The sequence below is a fragment of the Schizophyllum commune genome (assembly GCF_000143185.2).
Source record: "Schizophyllum commune H4-8 unplaced genomic scaffold SCHCOscaffold_10, whole genome shotgun sequence".
Taxonomy (NCBI): Eukaryota; Fungi; Basidiomycota; class Agaricomycetes; order Agaricales; family Schizophyllaceae; genus Schizophyllum; species Schizophyllum commune.
The window spans coordinates 362325-383231 of NW_026089547.1; the positions used below are offsets into that span (position 1 = coordinate 362325).

Below are 20907 nucleotides of genomic sequence, written 5' to 3' on the forward strand. Positions count from 1 at the left end.
GTGAGCGACGAAGCGTAGTAGTTCTGAAGAGATGAAGAGCCTGAGAATAGTCGGTCGACAAGCTTTGCCGTGGGTGAAAGGTATAATAATTGATGTGAGGACGACGGTAAAGGGACGATGGCGAACTAGGACCACAATGAATTTGGAGCGGGAATACTGCAACCTACATGTCTGGCTATCAGCCAGCATGGCAGCAGCTAGGAGAGACTTACTTATCTAGCATGCAACACTCATTCCGCCGACTTTGGCCCTGGTCGTCCTTGCCCAGTATGCCATGCAGCCTCCTGCAGGCATAAGGCGCGCGACGTAGTGAATGGCATGCACGTCTAGGCTGATGACAGAAAATGGCTCCGAAGAATAATGCTCACGCCTTGCTTCATGTACCCTCGTCAACAGCCGATGCGATTCGACCTCGAGGGGACACGGGCCTGTGGCGAGCATTGGCGCATGTCGGCTTTCACCGCTTACAAGATAGATGATTCTGGTTGATTTGTCGTAGCACAGCGATGAATAAAGAAAACGAGGATACGTTTATTCGCGCGCATTGCCCGCATGGGACGACATCCGGATATTGAAGTGGTGGTGAGAGCCAAGTCCCGTACATCGGACTTCGGCAGTCGCCGACGAGCTCGGCCGCGCGACTCGACTTCCCCCAGTGACTGCGTCTCTGGTCACCATCCAGTGTCAATATCAATGTCTATGTAACGCTCCTGTCCACCGCACTCATGTCACTCGTCCGCGAGCACGCAATGATGCCCTTCTTCTCACCTAATCTTCGCTATTGAGCGGCATGAATATCGAAGCCCTCGGCCAGCTTATCACTCCCTCGAAGCTATATATGCACGCGGACGACCTTCGCCACTTGCCTTTGCACTCTTCAAGCGTCGAAAGGCTCAGCCGTGATGGAAAAGGAACAGCAGCCGCTCGATCTCGCCCCTCCCCATCCCCCGCTCCCGATCTCAACCACTCCTCCCCGGACCGCGACATGGAAGAAGGCGCTGGTTTACGCTGCGCTGGGTCTGGGGACGGCGCGATTTGCGCTGAAGGTCGCGTACCGGGACAGCCTGGATGGCTTCTATATGTACTCGCAAGATCGCTTCCTGGACAGCTTGATGGGACGCCCTGCGCAGCGCGTACAGTCGATCTGCCCGCAGGCGGATGTTTTGTACCCGAAGGTCAACAAGGCTCTCTGGGACGAGGTCTCCGCGGAGCTCAACACGGAGGCGTTCCAGAACAAGGCGCTGGACTGGATGCGGGGGGCGATTCAGATTCCGTGCGTGTTTGCGTGCAGCGGCGAGGGAGAGTTGCTGACGAGCCGTTCAGGACGGAGGTGTTCGACGCGATGGGCGAGCCGGGGGAGGACGAGCGCTGGGAGATCTTCTACGAGTTCCACGAGTACTTGCAGAAGGAGTATCCAATGGTGTGAGTGGGCTACGAAATCGACCTATAGGATGGCATTAACGCGACGCAGACACTCGAAGTTCTCCCGCGCGACTGTGAACACCTTCGGTCTCGTCTACTCCTGGCCCGGAAGCGACCCCTCCCTCAAGCCGATCCTTCTCACCGCGCATCAGGGTGAGCTCTCCCCTTCACGTCCCGCCTTATCCCTGCTCCCAACTCCTTCTCCGCTTCGTCTCCGTCCGTCCCCTCTCAAGACCCCTCTGACCTTCATCCCAGACGTCGTTCCCGTGCCCGCCAACACCATCCCCTCTTGGACGCACCCACCGTACTCCGGCTTCTTCGACGGCGAGCGCATCTGGGGCCGCGGCGCGTCGGACGACAAAAGCGGGCTTATCAGCATCATGAACGTGCTGGAGACGCTCATCGGGAAGGGCTGGACGCCGGTGAGGGGCGTCGTGCTGGCGTTCGGGTTCGATGAGGAGGCGAGCGGGACGCATGTGGGTATCGTCAATTCGAGCCAAATATGTTTTACTCACTCTCGCTGTAGGGCGCGGCCGCGATTGGGCCCTATCTACTGAAGACGTTTGGCAAAAACGCCTTTGCGATCGTCGTGGATGAGGGAGGTTGGTATCCATCATGGCTCGTGCAGCCCTTGTTGTTATTGTCTACGAGGCGTTGCTCATCATATCTTCAGGAGGCTACCAGGAGGAGTACGGTGCAGTCGTCGCGTGAGTTGCATAACGAAGCTTTGAAGGAAACGGTGTGCTAAAGGATACCCGCAGCACGCCTGGCATTGCGGAGAAGGGGTACATGGATACGAAGGTGGAGGTACACTCGCCGGGAGGTATGTGCTCTTGTTTTGATCACGACAGCGGGCTTGCGTCGGTATCACGCGCATTGGCTGACTCTTGCCTCGCCAGGTCACTCCAGCGTTCCCCCCGCGCACACTACGATCGGCATCCTCGCGCGCCTGCTGACCGAGTACGAGAAGAATCCATATGATATAAGGCTGGTGCGTATAGCCATTCCGTGGAAGGACATATTTCTCCCGCAGAGGGAATCTTTGCTGTTCTCACTTCAATCACATTGCTGTCCAACATAAATCGTGTTAACATACCAGCCAGACCCGCAACAACCCCGTCTATCTTACCTATCAGTGCCACGCCGAGCACGCGCCGGACCTCCCCGAGGAAATCCGCAAGCTCATCTACTCGAGCGCGGAGGGTGTCGCCGTCGACGCGGTAGGCAATGAGATGTCGATTGCCAGCCAGGGCGCCGAGGACGCGCTGCGCAAGGTGGAGGACTTCGTGGTCCAGGACAAGAAGTCGAGGTCGATCATCACGACGACGCAGGTGAGTGGATGCGTCGACAACTGGAGTATGGTGCTGACGCTCGCTGGAACAGGCCGCGGACATGATCAATGGTGGCGTGAAGTCGAACGCGCTGCCCGAGGAGGCTTGGGCGATTGTGAACCATAGGATCTCGATTACGAGGTACGTTGTGCATACGCCATACATTTCTCTCCTCTTTACAGCACCTGCTTACCTCCCTTCCAGCTCCGTCGCCGAAACGCAAGCGCACGACACCGCCACGGTCAAGGCGCTCGCCGAGCAGTTCAACCTCACCTTCGAGGCGTTTGGCAACCTGATCTCCGACCCGGATGCGCCGTCCAGCAGCGGCAAGCTGATCCTAGAGGCTGCATTTGGGCATAGCCTGAACCCAGCGCCGCGGACGCCGTTGTACGGCGAGGGTGAGTGAACTTTGTCGATGCTCTGGCAGGCGCTTTTCGTCGTGGGGAAGCTGAGTAGCTGACACTTGTCCGCTTTCCCTAGATGCCGACCCCTACCGCTTCCTCCACGGCACCATCAAGGCGACCTACAACACGCACCACGAGCTCGAGGAGGGTAGCGACAACATCATCGTCGCTCCTGGCATGTCCTCCGGCAACACGGACACAAAGTACTACTGGGACCTCACGCCGCACATCTTCCGGTACAACCACAAGGCGACGCCGACGAAGCTGGTCAATGGCGTGCATACGGTCGATGAGTGTGAGTGCTAAGCACTTTCTGAGTGGAATGGGGAGACGTTGCGGACGGGGTTGGCGAGGATGGTAGAGAGTAAGGGAGATGCGTGCACGATCGCTAGAAGGGGACCAAGGCTGCTGGAGGCAGATACAGTAAGGCCTCCGTCGACAGTCGCTGAAGGGCACCCACACGCGCCCATAACCGTCTCGCTTATCGATGCTGATAACTCTTCACAGTCCTCGAGCTCGACGCCTATGTTGAGGAGATGCTTTTCTTCGCCACGCTCATCCTGAACGCAGACGAGTCGACAGTGCTGTGAAGGGCGAATTCCAACGCGGAAGGTTGAGGCGATTGAACGACGGAGGACTGGCAAGCGAAGATAGGAAGACTGGACGGTTTATCCATTGGCAACGACTGTACTGATTATAGACAACGAGTGTATGCTTCTTACTATGCAGAGAGTATTCCTGAGGTGTTACAACGCGCAATTATGCGCTGATGCGAGTACGGTAGGTAATTATGGCATCGACATACAGTCGGCGCGAATGAAGGAAGTTTCGAGGTCGGAGGATCAAAGTGGGTTGAAGGATCGCAGGTGTGATGAAGCAAAGTGATGTATAGCGGTCTAATCGCAGCGCTCGGGGCAGTCGTTCTGCAGATGAACGTCAGTAACACGGCATACCGATACAGTGAAGTCGATGCGCACCCCACGAATGAAGGTGAGCATGTGGCATGTTATGTAGCCCTTTGCGAAGCCGGCGCCGGCGTAGGCGAAGAGGTATTGCCACTTGCGCTTGAAGATGGCGTACTGCTCGGGAGACGCGAGCTCCGGGATGTCCTGGGTGACGAGGTCTTGGGCGAGGTTAGCTTCCAGCCGACGGCCCCATTCGCGGAGCGTCCGCGGGTAGTCTGGAGGCGGGATGTGGTGAGTACGAGTGTGGGTCGCGGCAGGCCGCTCTGAATGACTTACGTGCCGAATGGTTCTCTACGCCGTCCAACGTGAAGCGGCCTTGCGAGGCCGTGCTCGCGGCATCAATGAGGACTGTCGCGCTGGGCAGGGACGAGTTCGGCCACATGTATCGCCGCATGAAGTCCTCGGCCTGGTAGCTGCTGTACCGACACTCGGGGAACGTCGACGACGTGATGACCGCGGTGGCGTTTTGCGGCTTCAGCGCGAAGTCAACGAGCTTGAAGTACGTCTCGTAGTACTTCGTGCCGACGTGCTGGGTGGGCGATCATTAGCGTCTGCCGTGAGAGTGATACATGAAGGCGGCTCCGGAACTCACCTCAATCATCTCGATGCTGACGAATGCGTCAAAGGCGGCCTCGAACTCGGCGGGGATCTCGCGGTAGTCGAGTAGGTGGACGCGGATGCGGCCTTCGAGGCCGGCGGCACGGACGCGCTCCTCGGCGAGCGCCTTCTGCTCTTTCGAGAGCGTCAGCGTGTCGACCTCGCAGCCAAAGGCGCGCGCGGCCTCAATAGCAAGCCCGCCCCAGCCACTCCCGAATTCGAGAATGCGGTGTCCGGGCTGCACGCGCGCGCGGCGCAGGACGTGGTGAATCTTGCGGCGCTGCGCGGCTTCGAGGTCGCCTGGTGTGGGCCCGGAGACGAGGTCGCCGCGGACGCCGCCCTCCGCGTCGCTCCAAAGCGCGCAGGAGTACATCATCTCCTTACTAAGGAATGCCTATGAAGAGGAGATGAACATGAGATCCGGGCATCATTGAGGGGAAAGAGCGGACCTTGAACAGCTCATTGGACTGGTCGTAGCTGGCGATCGCGTTAAGGCGCGCATTGGTGCGAGACTGGCCGAGGATATTATTGTAGATGCCGGATAGCGTGGACGAGATGCGGGATATCGTTGATGAGAGGGTCGCTTCCATAGCGGACTGATTGTCCAACCACAGCTATGAGCAGCCATCATCAGCCATCGCAACTCGTACCATGCGGCTCGGCATTCATTAGCTCACCTTCATTGCGCCCTGTACGCTGCTAACTTCGATGTCACCTATCATGTATGCCTCGCTGACTGGAAGGGAGAATTCCGATGAGTCTTCTATGGTGATCGAGGACGGCGCAAGCAAGCTTACATCCTAGATCGGCAGAGCTGCGAGATGTATGGGATCAGCATCGGCGGGGGATGAGGGGAGGGTAGATGCGTACGTGAGAAGGCGAAGCCAGAAGTTGTCGTCCACTATGCGCAAGTGAATGTTGTTGCAGCCGGGCTGGAACACGCCGTATCGAGATGAGCCGTTCGCGTCGGTGACGGTGAGGTGGCCTATGGTGATAGCATCTGAAAGGACAGAGAGGATGGAGCTGCGAGCTGGGAGACAGAAGTCAGCAGCGGGCATGAACCTGCAAGGATGGACGTACCGAATGAAACGAGCAAGGATCGCGGGCTAGGGAGCGCGGGGAGGAGGGAAAAGCGCGACACCGGCTGGAGGCTCTGGACAGGCAGAGAGACACAAGGAGAGGAGTGTGGTGCGTCCATTATAGTAGCGCGTGTGTCGAGTCGCGAATTAGTTATACAGAGGGAGCGTAGGAGGTGGGGAATACCGACGACGATACGGAGGCTGAGCACTGCTTATATAGACGGCTCCGGTGACTATCGCGGGGGGCACATAGGCACATTTGTCGTAAGAGCGTTGCACGAATATAGACTTGGTATCGGCGAGCGGGGGCTGTCGAAGAAGGTTGGCATCATGTTAGAATGGTCGGTATTCTGTCTAGCGAAGCACGCGCTGCATGCCGTCCTGTTCGGTTCTGCGCGTCTCTTGGAAGATGACAGACATCGATGGATGCGCGACATGAAGCAGAGATGCTACCTATTGGAGGCCAATGTATCATTGCTTCATGGTCTTTATGTCGTTAGGCCTATGAGAACATAGCTCCCGGCGACCAGAGGAATGGGAAAGTAGGTTCATCTACCAAGCTTTCGAAAGAGAAGTTGTGGTAAGCGCCGAAGAAGTTTAGACGCCGCGAAGACATATACATTCCCCGAAACGCCCGCTGCGTGTTTTACTTCCGACGGCGAGATGGGGGTCCGGAGCAAGGCGCGGACGTGACGTGACACATTGTTACTGTCCGTGACGGATCGCGGGCGTCACGCCAAGCTCACCTTGAACCTGACTTTCATGAGCAAAGTTTGCAAGCCAGCGATATCAATCCTCTGTCCTCTGCTGAACCCCCATCATCTCCGCACCTTTGACCCTATTGTCCTCTCTTACAATGAAAGGTGCTCATGACATACGTGCCGTGTTCATCCAGCGTTCAAGCCATCCGCGAGCAGGCAATATATCGCAGCGCCCATATGTTAGGCAAATTTTGCCAAATCTCATCCATATGGCTCTCAATGGCGCGGAGCATGTTTTCATTCATGAAATGAGTGACAGCGGCATCCATCTATCCCTCAGGGACTTGCGCAGTCACACTAGCTGTTGTCGTACCGGCTCCGCAACCTCAGGAAGGTAGAGCTCCGATGCCCTCGATATCGGTGCCTTCCTGCAACTACGACTACGTTGGGCTATAGCAGCCTTGAGCGTCCCTCGCGCACCTTCATTTCCCACGCCGTACCTGGTCCGTAAGTACAGCCCACCCTATTGTTCGCCTCCCCTTCACGTAGACGTGCTCCGTCCCGTCACGCCCACATGTTCTCATTTGCGAGATAGACTCGCAACCTTTCATCAGCTTTCATTCACCTTATGCACGGCCTTCGCGCCGATCTCCTCGCCTCCACCGCGATGCATGATCGACATGCGATTGATTGCGCACTTCTGCTCGTCACGGACAGCGTCAAGAGGCCGCCACCCAACGATCAGGTTTGACTCACCTCCGCCACAGGATACACGGGCCCAAACGATGCTTGCTTCTGCTTGGCTCTGATGACTTAAGGATGGATATTTATGTATTGCGTGTCAGTCGCCACATAAATCGCTTGTCATTTCTGTGACTCAAACGGTCGCCACCAGGTGTGTCGGACGGACATTTTCGTAAAATTACGGCCTCGTGTTGAGCGATGCGTGCGCTTGAGGGTGAGGATACTCGAAAGACACGTACTTTCTACGCCGTCTGGCAGGTGGGTCCTACCAATGTGGCACGCCTCTAGGTCCGACTCCTGAACGCCCTTCCATGAAACATCGTGAAGTCGGAACAAAGGACTGGTTTGAAGAAGGGTAGTACATTCGAACAAAAGATGCTTTTGTCAGAACTTGCACTGTGCATAGTACAATAACACTTTGAGCTTTGTGCTTTTATGGTATAGCGGTCCGTATTTGGTCATGCTTGGTATACAGCCACGTGAGCCTTGTTAGCTGCCCGCATCGTTCGCTTTGTTCCCATCGTCTCTCTCTTCCTGCGACAACGTTCGAGGGGTGGGCCTTTCCACAGATACGCGACTGCTCACAGATCCTCACCAATTTTTCGTCCAGAAAGTTGTCATTTTTACCAGGCACTTGAAGCCATCGACTCGCTCTTTCAACCGAGAACCAACAATCATCTGCTGTGGCTGGTCGCAGACAGAGTTCAAGTTCAGCAATCGTCGCTCGTATACTTACAGTGAGTTGCCACTGTTCAACTATCATCGTCACGTTGGTGTTCGACGTCATCGGCAAAGTCCGCGTGTGTGGCGCCTAAACTGCCGACGAACACGAGGCTGATCATACAGTCGAGCCTCCTGCAACCCTCATGCGCTCCTCCGTGTTCTGTCTACCACAGACCTCGTCGACCCCGCTTTCATTGCTCACCGCTTCCCTCAGCTCGCATTAGTCTATACCCACGCTTGCCGCCAACATGCAGTTCGCGGCCCCGCCACGAAATTACGGCCCCTGGGGCAGCACTATTCCCTCCCGACATTTCACCACCCAACCTCCGCCGCCGCCCTCATCCGAACCGGACGACGAGTGGAAACGGAAACTACGCACCGAAATCGAGCGCAACTTTCAGGAGATGCTCACGGAGGCGAAGGTCCGCCTGGAGGAACAATGCCGGTCGGATATGTCGCGCAAGGCGGAGTTCGTCAATGAGTACAAGCAGACTGAGCGGCAACTTCGCAAATACTCGGAGGAGCAATACCAGGAGAAGTGCCAGTACGAGCGCGACCTGCGCCGGTCGGCTGCTGGCAATGCCACGCCACCCAACTATCTGCTCAAAGAACAACAGAATATCATGAACAATCTCAGTCGACCTCCGCCACGGGAACCTGTCGATCGCCCCGACTCGCAGTCCCCTCCGCTATTCCCTCGCGTTGAGGATTACGCGCCGAAGTACACCAGCGCGAGCGCCTCCGCAACCGCGCGTGTGGCGCAGTCCGGCTTCCACCATCTCCGCGGCTCGTCTAGCGCGGGGCAGCTTGCGAACCACCTCAAGCCTCTCTCGAGCGCGTCCCGCTACGCCTCGCGTGAGGCGCCCGCTTCCGTGCCCGACTCTAACCAGCGCAAGCGCGACGACGAGGCGCGGCGCGAGGAAGAGCGCAAGATCAGGGAAGAGCGCGCGGTCAACGAGCGCATGGCGGAGGAGGTGCGCGCGCGGACGGAGGTGCTCTCCCACTGGCCCGTCGAGACACGATCGGATAGCAGCCTTGCGTTTTTGCAGGCGCCGCCCGCCCCCAGTGATACGCAGGACGTGGCGCGGCGGCCCGCAATGGCATCGGATGATAATCGCGTGCAGATCGGGCGCGATATGCATGCGGGGGATAAGATCGACCTGCTTTTGCGGCAGCAGGAGGAGCTGCGGAGGCAGCAGCTGGAGCTGAAGGCGCTCGCGGAGGATTTGAGGAGGAGGGAGGCGGAGGTGTCGAGGAGGGAGGAGACACTGAGGGGGAGGACCGATAACGGGGTGGGGCGGTACTATCAGGAGGAGGTGCGCCGGAGGGATGAGCTGCTTGCGCGTCAGTTGCAGGAAGATGAGGTGAGGAGGGCGCGGGCGCAGGGTCGGGATCCGAGGCGCGCGCGGACGCTAAGTGGCGGCAGCTGGGGCACGTCGTCGACGTCGTCGAATTCCTCGGCTTCTTCTGGCGCGTCCGCGTCGTCTGCTTGGAGCGGCTTCTCATCTGCGAGTACCTCAACGACTGCAACGACGGCATCGGTGCGTGTCTCGAGCGCGAGCGCTGCTGCAGCGGGCAAGGCTACGCCTACCTACTCCTCCGCCAGCGCCGCCGCTGCTCAGCCACCTAAATATACATCAGCGAGCCAGGCTGCTTCAGCAAGAACCGCCAGACCACCGCAAGGTTGGAGTGGGACCTGGAGTAGTGCTTCAGCGAGCGCGCCTCGTCAGTCTGCGAGTCAGCCGGCGAGCAGATCATCAAGCATCCCCCGCGCAGGCCCTTCGACATCAGGTACGACCCGTACAGCTCCGCCTCCACCTCCTCCACCGCCACCGCCACAACAATGGGCGGACTGGGCTCGCCGCCAACAGGAATTTGTGCGCACCCAGCAGGAGGCTTTCCGCAGAGAGCAGGAGCGCCTCGCTCGCGCCCGCGCCGTGCCACAGATCTCAAAGGCGGATGCGATCGCGCTCATCGCAAAGCACGATTCGGCGTGGCAGACGCTGACGCCAAGTAACTGCCTAGACTGGACGACGCTGCCGTGGCCGTTGTTGCGAGCACCGGCGGGGCCGGACGACATTACGGCGGGCGGGGTGGAAGCGTATGTGAGGTCGCCGGACGAGGGGCGTACGGCGCGGGATCGCGTGCGCGAGCTGTTGAGGAAGTGGCATCCGGATCGGTTCGAGACGAAGCTTCTGCCGCTGGTGGCAGAGGAGGAGAGGGAGCGAGTGAAGGAGGGCGCTGGCGCGGTGGTACGGGCATTGAATGAGTGCTTGACGAGGTTGAACTCGGGCGATTGATTTGTTAGAGGACTTTCTTGGTTTTGTATGTTCTATCTCCTGGATTGGGGTCTGGCTCCATATATGCATCGCGCTATCCATTGTAACCTTTATACCTTTACTGCTACATGTCCTCTTTATACCGTGGCTGCACACTCATTTAGGAATCTACTTGTCTTCTAGGCTTTGTGTCGAGCACTGATGGGTTTGGTATGGTCCCTTCCTTGCAGGATTGTAAGGATCTGCCAGCTCTGCCCCACATTGGCATTTTCTGCTACGTTTACCACGTGAAGGCGAGATGGCTGAGCGGTCTAAGGCGCCAGACTAAGGATCAGCCTGCTAAGCGCAGGCACATCTGCGAGATTCGAACTCGTATCTGGTCCTCCGGGGCGTGGGTTCGAATCCCACTCTCGTCACATTTTTGCACTTTCTGCGTCGTACTGTATTTGGAGGCTTAGGCACCTTGAGAGGAAAGCTCGTCGCAGCTTAATGGACATTTTTTACACAACGGCTGCCTTTTTGGGACCATGGTCCGGTTTGTTCCCACGATTTTCGCATTGTCTCACGCGTCCTTCCCACCTTATTCCTAACCATCACGCCGTTCGCACCCGTCGTTCTGTTCAGTCCCTTTGGCTGTGCCATCTCGCTAGCAATTTGCCTCAATCACCTCTGTCTACGTTCGAAGATGATGAAATAGGTTGTTGGCGTCTCACTTACGCATCATCACCTGGTATGGCTGTTCATGTAAGGGTTAGTATGAGAGGCTCTTGCAGGCAAACTCGTCATCGTACTCATGTATTTGCAGCCTCTCCTCTTCCCATGCCCATGCTATGCTCAGGATTGACCCTGGACCTTTCATCTCGCTTACCAAGTCGTGCTGCGCCCGTCGAACTCGATCCATGAAAACAGTCGCATCTTTTGCATCGGACAGCCCTGCATATACTGCCTCATCGCTACGCATATTTGACAGTTGCCGGTCACATTGACTTCCTCGCTCACGCCGTCTTGAACACCGCCTGGTCCGCCTCACCTACGCCAGGCGCTGATGGACATTAAATCACAGCAAGCGCTGCCTCGTCTATATCCGTAGTGCTCGGCGCCTTGGCGACACGCGTACCCTCAAACCTAGCCGCGCGTCTCCCTACTCCGAGACGCATCGCTGAACACCGCCTGGCTCGTCCCCGCCAACCGTATCGCAAAAAATCTCGCTCTCGACTATTTTTGCCACAAAAGCCACGATTTCGTCGAGAATCCACCACCCACTGAATAGCTATCGGGAGCATTCAATGTCTGCGGAGTCCATTGAACAGCTGACGGCAACCGATATCCACGAAGCTCGACTGGGCAATGCGCGCCTAGCCGCGCGTCCGCCTTCTGGCTTCTCGATCGCCTCGATGCGCGCTTCGAGGCGCTTCGTCGCTCGTCATTTCCTTCTGTCATCCCCGACACACCGCTCGATCGTCCTGCGTCACTCCGTTTATCGTGATACGGAGGTACTTCATCGTGATACGGGTAGCCTTCGTCGTGATACAACTGAACCTACAGAAGCTGCTCAACGTCATAGCTCTCTGCCGGCGGACGTACCTTGATAGCAACGTACCTACCAAGCCGATAGCGAAGTCCTTCTGGCCTTCATATAGCGCGTCGTCGGAGCCCTGAGTCCCGCCCTCGGCGTGCGAACAATAGGCCTGGTCGTCTAATGGACTCTCATCTCTCCGACGAGCAATACGACGCTCGTCGTCTCCAGGGTCTAAGGTTCATGTTCTTCTTGTTCATCTCGCTTGTGGATGTGATGACTGACCTTACAGAAGATGACGTCTCCTCGCAACGACACAGGGACGATGCAGCGGCCTTCTGGAGGTACGGTTTTCTATGATGCAATACTAGGCGCTCCGCTTCCTCGCTATTGGGGTCTCCGCTTCCTCGCCACTGCGGTCTGGGCGCCGCGCTGCTAGACTACGGCGCTGTTGATTCAGCAACACGGCGTCGTTGACAGCTCCCACAGCGATAGACTTGGATATACCCTGATATACTGCTGTAGCTCGGCTCACCCCGCGCGATACGGTTTCGAAAGGCATGTGCGCTGTGGCGCGCATTCAACACCGCAAATCCGTGAGTTCGACGCACGGCGCCATGCATTCAGCGCGCAACGCCATGAATTCATCCGATAGGTCCACCGAAGCCTCTTCACCGCTCCGGCTCGTGTGCCCCTCCACTGCTCGTGTGCCCCTCCGCCGCCTGTATACTCCTCCACTGATCGACCGTGCCTACATGCCATTGAAAGGCAGTGTTATCGACAATCGCGCGCAAGTGCTGGTGGATTGAGTGCCAGGAGGGGCGGCCCGGATTCAGCGATATTGGAGTACTCAACCCTCGCGGCACATACTCAACGCTGATGGTACGCGGCACGCAGTCAACGCTGGTGGCACGAGACCATTGTCGTCATTGTATGTTTGGTGAGCAGTCCGTAAGTCTTCTCGCGCTTAGCCGTAAGCCTTCGCGCACTGATTGGCGCGATCTTCCTTACCTGGATTCGTCTAGGAGCGCATTGACGGCGGATTCTAAAGCCTTTCTATCGGACGCTGAAGTCTTTTCCTCACGCTATCTTTTTTTCCTGGGGTACTGAATACTTCCCCCCGCCTTATGGAGCCTTTTTCTATTTTTCGGACGGTTGCGGAGATGGTTATACGTCTCGGGACTCCTGCGCTATCCAGAAGACCTCTGGATCATTCAGAACGCTGCTGCGACGTCTCCCGGTCGGTCCCGACTACTGAAGGAGGTCTATATACTGCGTGTGGCAGTCCCATACACTGCTTCGACTTAGCCGTGGCAAGGCGAATGCGCCACCGCGACAACGCTATCTTGACAGGCGTTCGCTGCTGCACTTTGCTCACCAACGGCTTGGTTCTGGACTACCGGAGTATGCATTTACTGCCAAGAAACCGCACCACCGATCGTCTGTGCTATAGACAGCCAACTGAGCCGCCATCTCGCCTTCGCCAAACGCCAGACGATCGTGCGGCTCGGAAATGAAGCAGACAACGGTCTTTCGTCGAGGGCGGCGGGTCGCGCGGTCAGTGTCGCCGCGCCTGCGCCGCACTACGCGCACCGCGAACGTATGCGCGCAAAAGCCACCGCGATTATCGCCCTCCAGATCATCGACGGTAATTTTCTGCGAGATTACTGGACTTAATCCCGATACTGCCAGTTCGCTGCGCCTAGGGACCCGACTCTTACCCGTGCTGTCCGCGAGTGGTCCCCCTTTTCTGCGATCATCCACAGCATTCTGTCCCTAGGTCATCTGGCGGTCGGGATTCATACTCCTTAGGTCAACGATCCTCGTCTCCCGCGTTATTCCCGCACGCGCGGTTTCCCCGACGTTGGGCGTCTCGCCGCAGGGGGACACAAGACCTTCCTTTTTGGGCTGCAAAGCATCCGCGGAACGTACGCTGGACGTAATAACGCGCGGCCAATATGCAAACGTTCCGCGATGGATCCCGAGCAATTATAGCTGGAAATCCCGTGGGAGGTGCGCGACGCTTGTGAAGCCGGGCCGTGCTAATGTTCACGCCCAGCCCGGCTCACAAATCTCTAGCGCGGCCCGCTCTGCTGGCGTTCTTACCAATAGGTGCGCATGCAAGCGGTGCAGGGGACCTTGCTAAGCGAAGTGAGCTGTCGGATTGACCTCAGATGCGCGTTAATGGGCGTACCGGTCGGTGTACGGCAGCCATCAAGTTGAACAATGCGTCACGTGCAAGTTCAACCATGCCTTTCGGTGCCACGAAATGGCGTTGTATGCGCTGTCTGGCCGGCTTGCATTCGCACGTTTCGTGGCGGGGGAGAGTGCGCTCGCACGAGAATATCTTTGGGGCTATGCGAATCAGGCTCGAATCAGCTACACATAATAGCAGAATCATGTGTTTCGGCGCGGGAGACCATCGCAAAGAGGCACCTGGGGCGTAGGACTCGGACCTGGGCAAAGGGCGTCAGCTGCTGGGGGGAGGGTCAACGCGGAATGCGACGGCAGGGCAGAGGGGACCGCTTGCCCGCCATCAGCGACCAGCTGGGCAGAGGGGATTCCGACGAATGATGGCGGTCCTTATCTCGTGGCATCAGTACAATTAATGCCAGCAAAACTTGACTCCCGCCCCCGTCCTCGCTGTCCGGCGCGCGTATAAACAGCATTGAGCTCGCGGCAGCTCGTCTGGAGCAGTGAGATCCCCAATCGATTGCACGGAGAAGGCATCAACGGTTTCCGGTGCACGAGGCGGCGTCGCCCACACGAGGCTGGTCCTAATGCCAATCTCGGTCTATACCTCATTGACGAAATTTTTAGAAGCCCGTACACCTGTTGACCAGAACTTTCATCTCACGAGTCCACTTGAAGCGCCCCCGACGCGCGACACAGCGATTCCCCTGCTTCTTACTTTATCTCTAAACTATCCCCCCGCTCGCGGGGAGCAGCGACACCGGAGACAAGCCCATATCCAGCACTCAAATCACCATGTTTTCGTCCTGGGGAGCAGCGAAGGCCCCACCATCTACATCGGCCGCTAGAATACCGGCCCCACCCCCACCAACCCGCCAGAGCCGCATCCGCGAGCTCTGGGCGGGCTTCGAGCAATGGCACGCCCAGGCTAAGGGCGCGGCCGACGCGAAGCGTGTCGAGGCGTACAAGACCCTCGACAAGAGCCACAAATCCAACAAAAAGAATAAGGCCAGCAAGGCCGAGCACGAGAAGGCGAAGGAGCAGAAGGCGCGGGAGATCGAGACCGAGCTCGTCCACAGCGCGCGCGACGAGTGGATGCGGCGGCTGAGCGAGAACAACCTGCGCGCGGAGGACTGGGACGACATGTCCGTCGCGGAGACGCGGGCGGTCGAGAAGCTCCTCGGCGACCGCTACGAGGATACGACGCCGCTGGCTGCGCCGGCACCGGCGGCAGCGGGTAGCCCTCGTGGCGGTTTTGTCCTCGTAGATCCGAAGGCGCTGTCTGATGACGAAGGGGACGAGGCGAAGAAGGTGCGTAGTCTACGGCGTCGCCAGCGCACACATCCCTAACCAGCACATCTCCCAGGGCGCAGCGGGCAAGCTTCAGGAAAGACCAAACGCTCACCTTCACCATCCGTCCGATGACCCCGCGTTCTGGAACCGCGGGGCGCTGGGCTATGCCGCATGGGGCATCGACTCTGCAGCGTCGTCTGCTGTTTCCCTTTCCTCCCTTCCGACCCCGTCATCGGCGCATTCATCCACCCCGTCATCCGCCCGCACATCTCCGTCCGCGGGACACGTTCCTCTTCCCCCGAGCTTCTCCTTCCACACACCCACTCCCGGCGTGGCTTCTGCCTCCGCTTCCGCCGCCGCCACCGCATCCCCCAATCCCCGCAAGCACAGGTCCCTCCGCTACATCGGGCCTGTCCTCTGCGAAGAGGCGCACAGCGAGGAGGAGGCCGAGTTCGAGGAGTTCAAGGTGCAGGTTCGCATTGCCAAGATCTGCGAGTTCCACGAAGCCGCGGCGCAGGAGGACATTCGCCTCGCCGTCGAGCTCTTGAAGTTGCGCAAGGAGCACCGGGCGCACGGCACGGAGCGCAGCGTGGCGAGAGAGCAGGAGCGCGCGCTCGTCGCCCAGCACGAGACGAACATGCTCAACCTGCAGCGCGACAAGGAGGAGGAGCGGCACCGGATGGTCGCCGAGGAGCGCGAGAAGCGGCGTGCGGAGATCGAGCGGCGCACCGAGCTGCAGCACGTCCTGAAGGGCCGCACGCTCGAGAGCCGCGCGCATCTGGCGACGCCGACGCCGGAGACGATCCGCAAGGCGATGGAGGGAGTCGAGGAGAAGAGGCGGGTCGCAGGCGAGGGAGGTCGTCCGGCGAACATGCGCCTGGTGGAGCTCCAAGGCTCGGCTCATGAGGCGCCGCGTGGGGTGGAGGCGGCTCGTGCGTCGGAGCCTGCCCAAGACGCGCACCTGCAGGAGATGCTTCGGCGTGCTGAGGAGGAGGGCCGTCGGATGGAGGAGGCGGCGCAGCGTCGTCGGGCGGCGATGCAGCCGGCGACCGCCAACAAGCAGCCGCAGGTTGATGTTGTCGACATGCCTGGCGGTCTCCCTCTTTCACCGTCGGCGCCCGCGAAGGCACCCAGTGCCCTGAAGCGGGTTGAGCCGGTCAAGAAGGCTGACTCGTCGCCGCCGCCTCCACCGACCAAGAAGGTCGAGCCCGTCCCCGCGAAGAAGACCGAGCCTGCGCCAGCTCCGGCCCACGCGCCTGCGCCCGCGCCCCTCCAGAAGAAGGAACCCGTGACGAAGAAAGGGAAGAAGGCAGCGAAGAAGGCAGCCACCACCACTTCGACCACCGCGACACCCACCAAGGCCCCGCCGCCTTCTCCATCCCTCTCATCCCCATCTTTGTCGGTTTCTTCGTCGACGTCGTCCGCGCTGTCCTCATCGACGTCCACAACGCTGACCACGCCGGCGCAGTCGCGCCAGGACTCTACGGAGGACCTCACGCGGCAGACTAATCCAAACCAGGGGAAGCCGGCAGGCAAGCGCGTCGCCTTCTCGCCGACGGTCGAGGCTGATGAGCGCGCAGCCGAGAAGGAGAAGGCTGCGCAGGCGTCCTGGGGCTGGGGCGACGCGCTGGGCTCGCTGACGACCGCTCTGCTCGGCGAGCAGCAGCCCGCACCGGCTCAGCAGGAGAAGGGCAAGGGCAAGGAGAGGGAGGTAGAGGATGCAGGCAAGTCGCGCGAGGCCCTCGTTGCCGACCTCCGCGCGCAGGCGCAGGAGACGCTCGCGGGCTTCCCCGCGGACACGCGCGCGCACGTGGAGAGGATGTTGAAGGAGTTCCCGGCTGAGGAGGGTTCGGAGGTTGGCGTGCCCACTGGGTATCAGCATGTCCAGCAGCCGGGCATGTGGCGGCCATCTGGCAGCTCGTGGGGAGAGGTACGTCACTGGGATTCACTCGCGAGTAACAGTTCTCGCTAATCTATCATTACAGGCGAAGGCTGAGCTGCAGAACGATGGGTGGTCGCTTGAGCAGCTGGCTGCGCGCGCGCTGCAGCAGGGTTTCCAGATGGACACACCGCCTGCCCAGGCGCCAGCGCAAGTGTCAACGTCGCGCGGCCCCGGACACGTCAGCCCGTCGTACATGCCCGGTGGCATTAGCCCCGCGCACAGCGCCGGCCACCATAGCCCGGCGCACGTCCCGGGTCACTACAGCCCGCCTCAGCAGCATATCTACGCCTCGCCGTACGCCGCGCAATCGCAGCCAGCGCTCAATCACGTTCCCTCAACCTTCGCTCAGGGCCACTACGCTCCAGCGCAGTACAACAACTCACAGCCGGGGCGCTACAGCCCGCCGCAGGTGCCCGTTGGGTCCTTCAGCCCGCCCCAGCCAGCTTCGCACGAGATCTGGCTGCCGAAGCCCGAGCCGGCAAAGGAGGTGAAGCGCGCCGACGCTCATCACGCGGTGAAGCACGCCGAGGTCAAGGTCGCGCCGAAGCAGCCTGAGGCGAAGCCCGCGAGCAAGCTCGAGGTCAAAAGCGTGTTCAGGCAGCCGGAACCGCCCAAGCAGAAGCAGCCTGAGGTCAAGTCGGCGGCGAAGGTCCTGCCCAAGGCCCCGGAGGTGAAGCCCACGCCGAAGGTGGAGGCGAAGCCCAAGGTGTCGGGCCCGCAGCTTGCGAGGGCTCAGCCCGTTGCGAACGTTGCTCCGCAGAAGGTCGCGACGTCGTCGTCGAAGACGGCGCTCCCTAAGGCGCCGGTCATGAACTCTGCTTCCTCATCTTCCAAGCCTGCTGCTGCGCCGGCTCCCCACGTCAAGGTCTCCGCTCCCACTGCTGCCAAGGCGCCCGCTCAGGCGGACGTCAAGCACCAGATCTGGCTTCCCTCCAACGTCCCTAACCATCGCAACCAGCCTCACGGCCTCACCGTTCCCGGCTCCCCCGCACTCGAACATAGCGCTACCCTTCCCGCCATCGCCCAACCGACGCCTCTTCTCGCCGGTTCTCGCCCTCGTCGGATGTCCGACCCCATCTCTCCGTCTCCGCGTATGTTCGATCGCATGCCGGCTCCGGTTGTCGACGATGCCGTCCACGCCCCGGTGCAGGGTATCCTGAAGAAGGTCAAGGAGCAGATTCCTGCGAAGCCCATTACCACGAACGCGAAGCTCGCCACGACCTCGAAGAAGCCGCGCGCCATCCAGGTCGAGGTCATCCCCGACAACGAGGGTGAGCCCCTCAACGTGCTTCCCTCGGACGCGCGCTCGCTTCTCGAGCCCATCACCGTCGCGCCGCGGCCCAGCGCCCCGCCCCACGCCTTCAATCATATCTTCGACTACGACGAGCCCAGCGCGTCGGGTGCGCAGACGTCATCCTCCCAGGGCTCGAGCTCGAACAAGGCCGGCGATAGTGCGGCAATGAACGCGAAGGCGGCTAGCAGTGGCAAGAACGACAAGGCGAAGCATGTGCGGTGGACGCCGAGTGTGTCGGGGACGAACGCGGGCCAGGCGGAGGGGCCCTCTGGCGCGGATGTCCGCCCGGTGCCGGGCAAGCAGGCGCCGGGGCGCCCGCCCATCCGCGCGCGGGCGAGCATGCCGGCAACGGGGGCGGAGAAGCAGGGCGCGGGGCAGAAGCACGGCGACGACCTCCAGCGCATTGCGGTAGAGGCTATCGAGAACCTCAAGCAGACGCGGAACAAGCCGCCGTCTGCCGTCTAGACGAACGTCCTGGCACGCCGCGCGGAGGCGGGCGGGGTCCAGCGACTTTGAAGATGTATGTGGAAGTGTACGTGAGGAGGAGAGGAAGAGGAACGCGCAGGAGATGTGTGCGCGCGCGATGCAGCGCATCCGCGGTGTAACACTAATTCGCCGGGCCCAACGTCCCCGAGGATGGGCCGGCTGTGCTTTGGTACGTGCTGCGAAGTGCATGCTATCTGTATCGCTATTGCTGTTCTGCTTTCGAGCTCCGTCATCACTTTTTATTCCGCTTTCGAGCACGACGTGTGTCTGAATCCTTGTATATCTTGTACATTTCTTTTCTCTTTTTCTCCATCGGTCTCTCCGCTTGTTTATGGCGTCATACTACCTATCCAAGTCTCTCTTTTCGTCTCTGTTTCTCCTTCTCCCTCTCTCTTGTGTGTATATATTTGTGCCCTTCATACCTATCTTCCTTGATTCCCCGCTTTCGAGCACCATAGACGCTAACTTATTGCGACTATTTCATCCGATGGATTCGAAAGTATCTCTACCTGTAGGAGTAGTAATTCTTGTCGCTTGCGCTACTAGACGATGACCCTCACGTACACTTTAGATTACGACCTCTTGACGAATTTTATGACCTTTCACACTCACATCGTCCCTATGGACACGGGCTCTTCTTCCCGCTACCGTCCTTCCGAGCGTCGGAGCCGTCCTCTGACCTTCTCCACTTCCACATTCTTCGCAGCCGCGGGTCTGGAATGCGAGTTCGACTGGCGTCTGAATGGTCCCGCTTCGGATGAATGCGACACGTGGGAAGGGCGCCACGCCGACGGCGCGCACGACGCACGCAAACACGGGCAAAGGCGCGTCTCTTTCTCTTCCCAAGTCCATGTGCGATGATAACCTGTGAACGCATGAACCTCCCAAGTCGTCTCATCGATGCATATCAGCGTCTGCAAAGAACATTGGTCCCAAATAAGGGGAACGCGGACCAGAAAGCCCACGCAACCCCTTCTGCTCTTCCGATACACCAGGAGCTTTCATATCCCGTCTTCGCTCTCTGGTCCTCGAAGGAATTCCCTCTTTCCGTATAGAAAGACTTGCCGGAGACGTTAGGAGGGACGTACGCGCGGAGCGCCGCTTCGCAACTGCTGCCTGAACACTTCACGTCGCGGCATATTTGCCTTGCCAACAATCCGCAGCACGTGAAGGGTAAGAAGTTCGAGTTGAGCACACGAGCGTCGAGACCTTGTTTTTCGCCCTCCTTTCGGGAGCTTTTCCGCTGCACACCGATCGAGGCCTTCTGGAGGGGGCGTATGAGGGCCACTCGTTTGGCAATAGGGTACGTTGCCGTGGATCTGCGGCCCTGCCCAGCGCTAACTCCCCACCTCGACTGTGCAGCGAAAATACGAGCGTATTTTCGCGGTCGAGGACAAGCGACTTCGAGGAGGCTGTCCCTGACGATGCCGTGCGAAGCACAAAGCTTGTCTTCTGGCTCTCTTGCCACATGGGTGCAGATGCCGAAGTTTCCTAATTCCCCACCGGGACCGCCATAGGGTTCCATGAGGAACGAGGGTGCCCGGTGAGCAAACCACAGTTCGAATTGATGGAAGCCGCTGCCTCGAATACACTCTGCACACGGGAATTCTCGTCGAGTGGGCAGCGGGAAGCGTTGTATTGGGTGTGGGGAAAAGATGGTATAATCCGCTCGCACGAACGCAGTTTCAGCGCGCGTTATCCGGAAAAATCAGTCGCGCCAGAGGTGATTGGGAAGGAGGGGACCCAGGTGGGTTCCGGTTGCCTGCTCGTCGAGCGCGAAGGGCAACCCCCATTCGTTCAAATCCTGCCTTTCTGGGCGCATGAGAGCGGCCTGTCATACCGATAACCGGAGAGAGAGGCTTTCGGCGATCAAGTCGATCAGATCACGTCGGCGTAAAAAGATGTTGCGACGCGCGAGGGCGGAAATACATACATCAC

The 20907-nt window shown here is 59.3% G+C and overlaps 7 protein-coding genes and 1 non-coding gene across 8 annotated transcripts; 7 read left to right on the forward strand and 1 right to left on the reverse strand.

Moving 5' to 3' along the window:
• Positions 1-1112: 1112 nt before the first annotated feature.
• SCHCODRAFT_02513402 (carboxypeptidase S) lies at positions 1113-3747 on the forward strand (the record flags this gene model as incomplete). The annotated part of the gene is made up of 14 exons (XM_003029041.1): positions 1113-1273; positions 1324-1422; positions 1472-1575; positions 1678-1898; positions 1949-2024; positions 2096-2129; positions 2184-2245; positions 2322-2413; positions 2526-2627; positions 2673-2753; positions 2806-2894; positions 2958-3151; positions 3234-3452; positions 3665-3747. The coding sequence occupies 14 exons, from the start codon at positions 1113-1115 to the stop codon at positions 3745-3747; spliced, it is 1617 nt and encodes a 538-aa protein (XP_003029087.1).
• Positions 3748-4053: 306 nt separating this feature from the next.
• SCHCODRAFT_02587109 (CFS1-like protein) lies at positions 4054-6323 on the reverse strand (the record flags this gene model as incomplete). The annotated part of the gene is made up of 9 exons (XM_003028721.2): positions 5800-6323; positions 5590-5749; positions 5517-5533; positions 5397-5455; positions 5169-5333; positions 4715-5113; positions 4399-4651; positions 4135-4337; positions 4054-4080 (listed from the first exon to the last, which is right to left on the reverse strand). Exons 1-9 carry the CDS (start codon positions 5915-5917, stop codon positions 4054-4056), a joined length of 1401 nt encoding a protein of 466 aa, XP_003028767.1. The 5' UTR covers positions 5918-6323.
• A 1418-nt stretch (positions 6324-7741) lies between these two features.
• On the forward strand, positions 7742-9330 carry SCHCODRAFT_02680279 (uncharacterized protein; the record flags this gene model as incomplete). The annotated part of the gene is made up of 3 exons (XM_050346731.1): positions 7742-7796; positions 7854-7980; positions 8181-9330. A coding segment is annotated over exon 3 (1116 nt), but the record flags the coding sequence as incomplete, so codon positions are not given.
• Positions 9331-9960: 630 nt separating this feature from the next.
• On the forward strand, positions 9961-10266 carry SCHCODRAFT_02513191 (uncharacterized protein; the record flags this gene model as incomplete). Its single annotated transcript, XM_003029040.1, has 1 exon — positions 9961-10266. A coding segment is annotated over one exon (306 nt), but the record flags the coding sequence as incomplete, so codon positions are not given.
• A 271-nt stretch (positions 10267-10537) lies between these two features.
• SCHCODRAFT_t194 lies at positions 10538-10661 on the forward strand. Its single transcript has one exon. It is a non-coding gene; the product is annotated as a tRNA-Leu (tRNA).
• Positions 10662-13083: 2422 nt separating this feature from the next.
• Positions 13084-13467, forward strand: SCHCODRAFT_01174287 (uncharacterized protein; the record flags this gene model as incomplete). Its single annotated transcript, XM_003029039.2, has 3 exons — positions 13084-13165; positions 13215-13409; positions 13454-13467. The coding sequence occupies 3 exons, from the start codon at positions 13084-13086 to the stop codon at positions 13465-13467; spliced, it is 291 nt and encodes a 96-aa protein (XP_003029085.1).
• A 1282-nt stretch (positions 13468-14749) lies between these two features.
• On the forward strand, positions 14750-15304 carry SCHCODRAFT_02512836 (uncharacterized protein; the record flags this gene model as incomplete). Its single annotated transcript, XM_003029038.2, has 1 exon — positions 14750-15304. One exon carries the CDS (start codon positions 14750-14752, stop codon positions 15302-15304), a length of 555 nt encoding a protein of 184 aa, XP_003029084.2.
• Positions 15305-18252: 2948 nt separating this feature from the next.
• Positions 18253-18948, forward strand: SCHCODRAFT_02513673 (uncharacterized protein; the record flags this gene model as incomplete). The annotated part of the gene is made up of 1 exon (XM_003029037.2): positions 18253-18948. The coding sequence occupies one exon, from the start codon at positions 18253-18255 to the stop codon at positions 18946-18948; it is 696 nt and encodes a 231-aa protein (XP_003029083.1).
• Between the last annotated feature and the right edge of the window lie 1959 nt (positions 18949-20907).